Source organism: Sceloporus undulatus, chromosome 1 (assembly GCF_019175285.1).
Source record: "Sceloporus undulatus isolate JIND9_A2432 ecotype Alabama chromosome 1, SceUnd_v1.1, whole genome shotgun sequence".
NCBI classification, from domain to species: domain Eukaryota; kingdom Metazoa; phylum Chordata; class Lepidosauria; order Squamata; family Phrynosomatidae; genus Sceloporus; species Sceloporus undulatus.
Window position 1 is genome coordinate 359958116 of NC_056522.1, and position 10680 is coordinate 359968795.

At 41.8% G+C, this 10680-nt stretch overlaps 1 protein-coding gene across 4 annotated transcripts in view; it reads right to left on the bottom strand.

Moving 5' to 3' along the window:
• DEGS2 (delta 4-desaturase, sphingolipid 2) overlaps window positions 1–10680 on the bottom strand; it is a 70630-nt gene that overhangs the window by 41051 nt on the left and 18899 nt on the right. For all 4 annotated transcript variants that reach the window (XR_006101957.1, XR_006101958.1, XM_042449641.1 and 1 more), the window contains exon 2: window positions 4038–4780. Coding sequence is in view for 2 of the 4 variants with exons in the window: in XM_042449641.1 (XP_042305575.1) it covers window positions 4038–4780 (743 nt within the window). In the remaining 2 variants the exon portion in view is untranslated. The remainder of the gene's footprint in view (window positions 1–4037; window positions 4781–10680) is intronic.

Consider the following 10680-nt stretch of genomic DNA (forward strand, 5'->3'; position numbering starts at 1 on the left):
AGGCAGGTGAAGACCTCTTTCGCCAGGTCTTCTGGGGCTGACAGCTCAAGTTAAAAAGAGCCTTTCATAAACTGTTTAGATTTGTTGTTATTTTTAATGGTTATGTATTTAACTGCCTTCATTCTTCTTGATTAGTTTAACTGTACGTTTAACTTTTGTAAAATGGAAACAAATGTTTTCATTGTACAAGCTGTACCTGTTTTAACTTTTTAAAGTTGCCTTGAGTCCTGGACTGGGGAAACTGAGGGATATAACAACCTGATGATAATAGTAAATTAAATCATTAACAACCTGCACTTTTATGATAACCAAGATCCACTGCCTGAAATATGGAAGATATGTCATTGAATTTCATGTATCTGGGTTTGCTTGTCTGTGCTGAGATGGGGTTTCTGGGCACCCACTCCACCCCACAATTTGCCACAGAAGCAGTGCCAGGTGTTGGATCTGATGTTAGGCTACAGCTCTGCCCTGGATTTAGACAGCACTTTAAAGAAAATATCCAAGGCTATGCCCCCCCCCCCAAAAAAAAGGTTACTGCCCCTCAGATAATATTTTAAAGTTTGGACTAAAAAGCAGAGCAAATTCACTGCCCCATTGACATTAGTGTCAGCAGTCACTACTGGGTGAGAAGGAAGCACATTTCCCCAGCAACCAATAGCTGGAGGGGGCAGGGAGTGTTGGGAAAACAATGTAAGGGGAATTGATATAGTGGAAATTCTGGGGCTTTTTGATATGAAGGGAAGATGTCATCTGCCCTACACTGAGACTTCCCTATTGCCAGCAGTAATCCTTGCAGTAACTGAGAAAATATGAGTTTCTCCAAAAAGACCAGAATCCAAATAGGAAAATCCACACTTGTTTCCCTTGTATGTGGATGTCTTTTTTCAGGTACTGCAGCAGTTGGTATCCACCCGAATTTAAAGCACCTCCCCAATTCATTGATAAGTCCCTAAAGTCATTTTGTGCTGCCATTTTTTGCTTCACAATGAAAAGGGAGCCTCAAGAGAGGCATCGGCTCTATCTCCATAGCCAGATGTGAAATAATGACATCAGCACCATATTGTGATCGTTTTGCATCTCCCCAGAGCCAGATGCTTTTCTGAGCCTGCCTGCCCTCTGCAAAGTATGGAAGAGCCATGTGGGGCAGCTTCAGGAGATAATCAGCAAATGAGGAAGGGGCATATGGCTCAGCATAGCATAGGTTCCCATGTGGGTATTTACCACATGTGGAGATATAGGATTGAGGCCACAGTATGTGGCCAAGAGCTGCATCCATGAGAGTATTCTAATACTGTAGTCTGCAAAGTCTGAATGAGAGTATTTGGAGGAGGTTTTGTGGGCAATGGGCAACTAAAGTCCACTACAAAAGACCACCTCCTCATGGAGATTAAAATCACTTGAAGAGGTCAGTCAATCTGAATCAACACAGTTGCCTGTGTTACTGGATTCTCCATGGCAGCACAGCTATGCAACCATCATATGGCAGACTTGCCCTTCAGAATTTACCAATATACCACTTGTGTGTGTGTGTGAAGGCTTCAAAACCCTTCCCCACATGGCATGTGCTTTATTGACTTTTTTCCAGGAATGACTCTTTAACATAATCTCTGGGCACATCAAACTGGACAAAGTGTAGCCGGAAGGTGCACGTAATCTCACAGAATCCCCAAACAATCAACACCCCTTCCCACATTTTACCTCCACCTCACACCTAAATCAGTCCAATAACATCTGTCAGGGTGTAATTCCCACCCCTGATCTAGACTATGCTGGTGAGATGAAATGGTCATGCTGGGCTTTGTTGTCTTTTTGCTTTGCTTTGTTTTCTCTCTTAAATTACTATTCTATAAATAAAACACACCAGATACCTGAGATGTGATCACACGCTGGTTGTACTGACTCACTGAGCCCTGTGTCTGTCACATCAAAACCCCAAAGGAAGCACCATTAAGATTGGTCTGCAAAAGCTACAGATTTATTGTGGCTTTTGCAGACTGCAACCAGCCTCCAAGTTGGCAGGTATACAGAGAAAAACAGACACAGCCCATGACATTTTGCTACCTGCAGCACCGCAAGAAATGATCCCCATGCCCCAGTCAATATGCATACTGAATATGACTGAATATAAACTGCACTGATGCCCTCAAATGTGTGGAGTTCAGGGTGACAGGAGGTGACAAGATACAATCTTGATTTTCAGGAACTGGTCATGTTCTTGTCTGTGATTCTGCGAACACTTTCAAGCATTTACTGAAGCCTAGAAATAGAGGAAAAACCATTCTGTACCCCTGTTCACCTTTAATAACTAATTTTAACAACAAATAAATGTTCAACAATTTCCAGGGAGACTTTACAACAGCCTCCCTCATTACAGTGCCCTCCAAATGTACTGGACTACAATTTTCAGAATGTGCCCAGCTGGTGTATGGCAACACATCCAGAAGGTAACAGATTAGAGATGGTTGCTGTACAATATCCTTCTTCCTACCTTGAGTCTGGATAATGGACAACTGTAAAGGTCTTTTCCTGCACAACTGCACAGAGAAACAGATGTGTGTTTCCCCCATAGGTGTGCATGTGTTGTGTTTTTAAACTGGACCCATGTGCAGAACAATTTATTTGTTCACTTCAACAAAAATAAGACAGAGTTGCAGCCTACACTTTCAAATTTTGAATTTTTCAGTTTGACCTGTGGAAACAGATTTGCCCTCCAAAAATGGGCAACTGTGGACTTTCAGATGCATTTTGTTCTCCAACTCCCATCACCCTTAGACTAGCTAATGATGAAGGATTATGGGAGTAGCAATCTAAACACTTCTTAAAATGAAAACAGTCTATGCCTGATAGAAAACCCAAACAAGTTGGGAGAGCCTTAACATTACTGCAAAATCGGGCAGGTTGAAGAATACAATGTAGAAACAGTAGTATGGGTAGGGCTGGACATCAAAGCCAAAGTCTGAGATCCCACAGCCTAGAGGTGACCACTCTGCAGTAGTGAGTGAGACGGGGCAGTAGCAAAACAAAAGCCCAGCAGGAAGCATTGGTAGGCATGCCAGGGCCCATCAGGATTCGTGCTGGCTACATCATTGTCTGTTAGTTAATATCCTCCCTTTCCCTCAATATTAGGAGTATGGCGGTTCTCCTCCTTCTTTTCTGAAAAGCATCTTAAAATGTTTAGGGTAGGTGCATGGCTACAGCTGCTGAGTGACTTTTTAAAATACATTGTCCTTTTGTCCAACAAGGATTTATTTCTCAGTAAATATGTTTTGCAGCAGGGAGGCAGAAGCAGACTCCAATTAATACCTGCCATTATAGTACTGAAGCAGAGTGAAAATGTAACATGACATATATGCAGAGGGATTTCAAAAAAACACAAAAAAACCCTGATAAACAGATTTTGAGTGTGTGTGTGAGCTAACAAAATGGTTCCTAAACTTTAGTCCTCCAGATGTTTTGCATTTCAACTCCTAGAAGCTTCAGTCAGGAATTCTGGGAGCTTTAGTCCCAAACATCCAGAATATCAAAGTATGGGCATCACTGATTCTAACATATCAGGAGTGCAAAATTAGTTGTAAAACAAGGGGCAGCTGGGAGAGTAGGAAGAGAAAAGTTAATACTGTGCTACAAGCTGAAATAACACACATTAGTTTCTAACAGTGAGCCTAAAAGAAAACATTAAGCCAAAGGTATATATAAAATCACTTGGCTGCCTTTTTGTTGGCTTATTTACATTTGAGTTCTGTTTATTCCTTCCTATTAGTTGGCAAATTGAGAAGCATCGGAATTTTAAAATTACACAACTTTAATGAACTTTAATTGTTGTTGTTGTTCAAAAGGATCTTGTAGCACCTTTGAGATTAACTGAAAGAAAGAACTTGGTAGCAGCGTCTTTCTTTCAGTTAGTCTCAAAGGTGCTACAAGTTCCCTTTGCATAACTGATTTTCCAAACTAACATGGCTATGTCTTTCAATGTGACTTTAGTATGTATCACCCAATTCTTGTGTCACAAGAATGGACTGAATACTGCTACTTACCATTGGCAGCTTTGAACCAGGAATGCTGGGGAAATCATGGTGTTCCATATGATAGCCAACGTTAAATGTGATGCAGTTGAGGGGCCCATAGTAAGAATACGTTTCATATCCTTTCAAAAACATATAATGTTCTGCAATGAAGTGCCCAGAAATTGGATGCAAACCCATGCAAAGTAACGTCCCAGCTACCATATAAATAATTGGCTTCAAACCCCATAGGTAGAAGATGATAAGGTCAAAGGAGAACTGGACCAAGGCATTAAAGACTTCCATCTCAGTAATGGCCTTAGGATTCACACAGAGTGGTCTCAAGCCATAAAAAAATGGCTGCAAAGTGACCCAGATCAGCTTCCGAAACGGAGTGCAAAAGAACCAACCCTCAAAATCTGTGGGGATGTCCACATCCAGATTATGTCCACCAAGGTACCGGTGATGGTCAATGTGGTATTTCTTGAAGGAGGCAGAGTATGGGATTCCAACAGGCAGGTTGGCAAAGACGGCAAACCACCTGTTCCACCTGGCCTGCTTGTTCCCAAAGGCCACGTTGTGAGAGATGTCATGGATTGCCAGTGTCATAGAGTGGTTGATGCAGCCTCCAAAAGCATAAGCCCAGAAGAAAACCCACTTCCAGGACAAATTTCTCACCAGGTAGCAGGCCAGAAGCTGGGTGAGCACCATCCCTATCACAACCCATTTTAAGTGCGGATCTGAACCCATGAGGGATTTGATGGCTGGATACTTTGCTGGGGAGGAGAAAAGAAAATGTGGATTAAATATAACTGTAATGTTGTTGATGAGCAATAAGGGGTCTGTATTGTAATCTTTACTGGGGTTACGTGCATAAATACATTAATGACAGATACTAATGACCCTACTGTATTATTACAAATTTAGCAACCTTTTTTTTTTTTTTTTTTTTTTGCTGTAGCTATTGGAACAAAGTTACATATACCAAGTGAAACAGAGTTGCTTTGAATCTGTTCTATACAGTCATTAATTTATGCCTACAGTGTCCCCTTGGAATCGTCTGGGGCTTGGTTCCAGGACCCCCGTGGATACCAAAAATTTAATGTTCAAACCCCATTAAATACAGTGGCAGGTTAAAATAGCAAAATCCTCTATAATATAGCAAAATCAATATATACAGTGGCAAAATCAAGCTTTGCTACTTGAAATTTATACTTTTTTAAATATTTTCAAGTCGTGGATGCCTGACTCTGTGGACAAAGAATCTGTGGATATGAAAGGAGTGACTGTATTTTGGCCCATGAATCTGTGTTATAAAATGAGATAGCTAAAAAAAATTTATTTCAGGCTGAATTTATACTGTACTTGTCTACATTATGGTCTGTGGAACTGGAATTAAGACCAATAAAGACCATTCACACTATGAAAATAACCCGGTGTGAAACCAGGTTATTTTGTGGCATTCAAACAAACAACAAACAGCTTCTTTTATATACCAATTTATACTGAATTAACAGTGTCTAAGTGATTTACAAAGTGTAAATGTGGGTACTCATTTTAGCAACCTTGGAAGGATGCAAGCCTGAGTCGAGCTTGAGACCCCTTGGCTGGTATTGAACTCGCAACCTTATGGTTTGTGAGTGAGTGGCTACAGTACAGGCATTTAACCACTGCACCACCAGGGTTCACACTTGCCTCAACTGCATTCAGTGCAGTTTGCTGTGGGGTGGAGGGGGCTATGAAAAACCTGGTATATTCAATACCAGTTTTTTCCCCATATCTTTTTTTTAATAGCCGCAATGATCTGCATCTTTAGTAGTGTGAGTACACTACCGAATCGATTCGGATCACACTGCATCATTCCCGGAAATGGAAGCGCCTCCATTTTAAACCAAAACGGTGACAAGTGTTAATGCCGACAGGGTTTAAATGCCACAGACAGATTCAGTAACGTAAAACATAGTGGGAACACTGATTCGAGATTGCATCAGCACGGAGATCCGGATCTCCTTGGGACAAAAATGTAAGTGTGAATGCCCCCTAAAGGTTGCTCTTGTTAGAACAGCCTTACATCTGACAGAGCAATGAACCTGAGGTCCTCCAGCCAAACCTCTCCACATTAGTATTCACCAGGCTATCCACTCTGCAGGGAATGGCTGAGAATAGAAACACTCCACAACAATTCACATTTTAACTCAGTCAGGCCTTATGTGATACATAAAAGGCTTGAAAATCACCATGCTGGGTCATGCTGGGAGCTATAATATCAAACATATGAAGGGCATCAGGTGGGCAGAGTGCTGCACATGTCATTGACATGGGTCTTGGTTTTCTTCAGTGAAAATGAAGAAACTAAGCATATAGGTTCATCTTAAGGTCATCATAAGTCTGAAACAACTTGAAGAAACACAACAACATAGGCATATATGAGCTTTCCAAATCAAGATCTGCTTGGCTTCAGCAAGGAGATGTAGGAAGTGCCTTCAAACCACAGTTTGGAAATACAGTATTCCTTTTCAGAATACAACTCCCATTATTTCCTTACTTTTAATTGTTTGCTATTGTTAACTATTTGTCATTGCCATTGTGTTCCATTTTTTAAACTGCCAGTGATAGGAAACAGCAACGCGGGGGGAGGGGATCACCAGAAGTGAACAGATGTCCATTTCTGGTTTTGAACTGAGAGGACGGCTTGTCCTGAACCTTTTTGTATCAAACATCACTACACCTTAAAGCCTCCAGAAGGAGGAGGAAGGAAAAAACCTTCATCCCTCTAAAAGAAGCATGTGTCCCACTCTCTGCTCTAATAGAGGGCAGGGTAGGGACTTTCACTGACCTCTCCTTTAGTTCTCTTTGAAACACAGTTAAGGAGAGGGGACTAACAAAAACTGCCTCACCTGCTGGCAGGAAAGTTCTCCTGGTGGATCTCAGTCCTGTCAGGAAAATGAAAAGAGACCTCTCTTTCAAATGAGCCTACCTAGAGTCCAAGTCCAATAGTCTTTATTGTGGTGGTTGAGTATCTCCAAGTCATTTTTGACTTGTGGCAAACCTAAGGCAAACCATTCATAGAGTTTTCTTTGCAAGCTTCTTCAGAGGGGGTTTGCCATTGCCATCTTCTGAGGCTGACAGAGTGTGACTTGCACAAGGTCACCCAGTGGGTTTTTATGCTATGGCATCTTAAAAACATACACACACATGTATGTGTTGTGGTCTTTGCCTTCCTGGCAAAAGCACCCTTTGTCAAATGGGCAGGGTATTTTATCAATTTAGATTTGCTCTTTCTTCTTGCACTTATTTCCGAAAGAAAAAAGGAACTCAGTACCCCCCGAATAACTCAGTATCCCCTTTCTCCCTGCACCCAGTCCCTGAAACTACGTACAGTGGGCCCTTGGTATCTGCTGGGGTTTGAATCAAGGACCCCCTATGGATACCAAAATTCATGGGTGTTCAAGTCCCGTTAAATACAATGGCATACTAAAATGGTGTCCTTTTTATAAAAAGGACCATTGATCTTTTGGAATGTGTGTGTGTGTGTGTGTGTATTTTGAATATTTTCAACCCATGGATGGTTGAACCTGTGGATAAAGAATCCATTGATACAAAGGGCCAACTGTACACTGAAGCCCCCATCCTACCCCAATCCCTGGAAGCAGGGGCCAAAGTGCAGCACTGTGATGAGAACCTGAACTCTCTGGGCCTGGGCTCCCTCTAGTGGCAATTAAACATTTGTTGTTGTGTGTCTTCAAGTTGTTTCTGATTTGTTATTGTTGTGTGCCTTCAAATCATTTCCAAATTATTGCAACCCTAAGGTGAACTTATCATGGGGATTTCTAGAAAAGTTTTCCAAATGCAATAGCAGAGGCTCCTTGAGAAATTAAATGTTCTCTGCCTAATAAGAGGACAGGTAGCCTTGCAAAGGACGGAGGCAACCTGGATCTCTAAGAAAGATTTGAAAAGCTAGAGGAGTTTAAAATTTATTTCCTGGACTTTAACACTCTTTGACTCCAAGAACCAACATGGTCAAAGGTAATAGCCTCTGTCTTCATGTCTCCATCGCATCTTAACTGAGGACAACTACATATTGACAAAATGTATGCCTCAGATTCTAACATTGTCATATTTCCCCCCTCCTGTATGATTTTTGACACCTTTGCTAACTGAAAAGCCAATGGAGCTTTGAAAACTTGCATGATGTATTTTGTGCATTTTTGGTCGATATCGCTGTTTTGTGGTATAGGGATGTTGTACCTAGAAATTAGAGGAAGAGAAAAGAGTACATGCACCCATCCTCCAGGCAAGTACTGCCTACACATTTCATGGTGTTTCAGTATGCAAATCATCATTCCATCTAAGCTTTTTTTCCACCCTGCTGCAGGAGAAGCCAGAAGGCCAATACCAGGAAATTGTTGCTTCCTCATCCATGTGGAACCACTTTGTTGCAGCATAGAACATGACAGTTGAGGCACCGATTAAGATACATTGGCACTGTCCCTAAGGTTTGATGGCATCACGGACCAAACATGAATGGGTCAAATTTATGTAATGTGGAAGTTATCACAAAAACTGGTGATAAAACGCAGGACTTTCCACCTGCCAGCAGTTCTGTGGCTGTCGTGAAAAGGAGTGCTGGATGAAACTGCCCAAGATACAGAATGCATTTCAAGCTCAAACAGCTGTATTTAGTATCCTCTTCAGTCACGGATGCAAGAGTCAGACAGTTGGTTCCAATAACAGACTATCAATATAAGATTATGAAGAGTGAAAAATAGCACTCATTTTCACTGACTACAGCTGCATTTGCACTGCAGAGACAATTCAGGTTGACACCACTTTACTTACCATGGCTCAATGCTATTAAATGCTGGGAACTGTAGTTCTGTGGGACATTTAGCCTTCTCTGTCAGATAGCTCTAGTGCCACAACAAACTACAATACCCAGAATTCCACACCATGGAGCCAGGCTGTTAAAGCAGTGCCAAACTGCATTATTTCTGCAGTGCAGATGCAGCCTGTATCTTTTTTCTCTTGAGAAAAGCCAGCATGATGTAGTGAACTGAGTGCTGGACTATGACACTGGGAGACCAGGGTTTGAATCCTTGCTTAGCCATGCTGAGTGACCTTTGGCAAGTCACACTCTCTCAACCTTAGAGGAAATCAGTGGCAATACTCCTCCAAGTCAATGTTGACAAGAAAACCCTATGAAAGGGTTGTCATAAATTTGAGTTCCGTCAGCAAAAAATCACACCCGTCAGGACTGGACGTGAACAGGTGCACGCCGGGGGACGGAACAGGGCCTCTTGGAGGATGTATTCGTGTGTGATAAACTCTGTTTTCTGCAGCACGCACGCGCACACGAGCGTCCTCCTTCCGTCCCCAGAATGTTTAAAATTGTGTGTGCGATAAGGTCCTCAGTCTGCAGACTCTCCTGCTTTTCATTGAAGCGACTATTTGAGAGATGCAATCTTGAGGCCACCTGACTCAGTGCTGTTGTTTTTTAGTGACATGGACAATTAAAATAGGAGGTGGTAGATGATAGATGCAGATGACATCTGCTTGTGGTTGAGAACATTTAACAAAGAAGAGCCCTGGCATGTTGTGCAAGATAATCTATCATATTTCAGGGGCACGTGCACAGCAAGTACTTTCCAAGAAAAATACCTTAAGTACCAGAATGCCTTTTTAAAAAAGATGTAGGGAAGGAAAATCACTGGACTGTGTGCTGAGCATAATGGGAAACAGCAGGATGTTATGTTTCCACAAACAGGCGATCAGAAACTTGAGATCTGTACAGGTGTTAGAGCACAGCCCTCTAGATTTTCTTCCACTGCAACATCCATGAGCCCCAGCCAGAAAGGCCAGTGGTCAGGTGGGATGGGAGTTGTAGTCCAACACCACCATGAGGGGAGATTCCCAACCCTGATGTAGAATCATATCTAAGTAAGTCTACTATCTGTTCCTTTTCCATTTTATGAATGTGCCAGTATACAAACTTTGTGATTTTAATATCAAGCCCACTCCAGGTTACTGTTCAGCCTGATGAAGAGCTCTGAATTACATAATTTAAAAAAATCTTCCTTGTGCTATGGCATTTTGCTTGGGCCTAGTAAACAGATATTATCCAACGGTGGTTTTCCTTCCCCCTAATTTCTTCTGTTTGTTTTGGCAGGTTGGAAATGAAGCATACCATTTTTGAGATCTGAGCTCCAATGGCATTATTAGTATTCCTAACAGGCACTGACCTTTAGGAGCAACCATCTTAAAAAAATTATCTCCACTAAAACAACTTTTGCACTTTGAATTCAGTTTGCAGCGACTGAACTAAGTGGAGGATGGAAAGTGGGAGAGGAGAGAAAAACATTTTAAAAGTGGCTAAAACACTGGTATGACAGAGGATTCACTGAGTTTGTCCCTACCAGATCAAGACACTGAAGGGTATGAGGATTCTGGGGTGTAAATTGATGAAAACCTTTATAAATCTGTGGTTATTATGGGCTATTTAGGAATGACTTTTCACTGCAATTTTTTTAAAATAAAGTTTTCTGGGGTCTGGAGGCTTTGGGTTATCAGGAAGGGCCATATGAAATGGGTTAGAGCCACATTTGTCCTAGGGGCCATTCACATTACCTTTTACACCGGTTTTAAAATCGAATCTTCCACGTGAAGTTCATATTGGGCC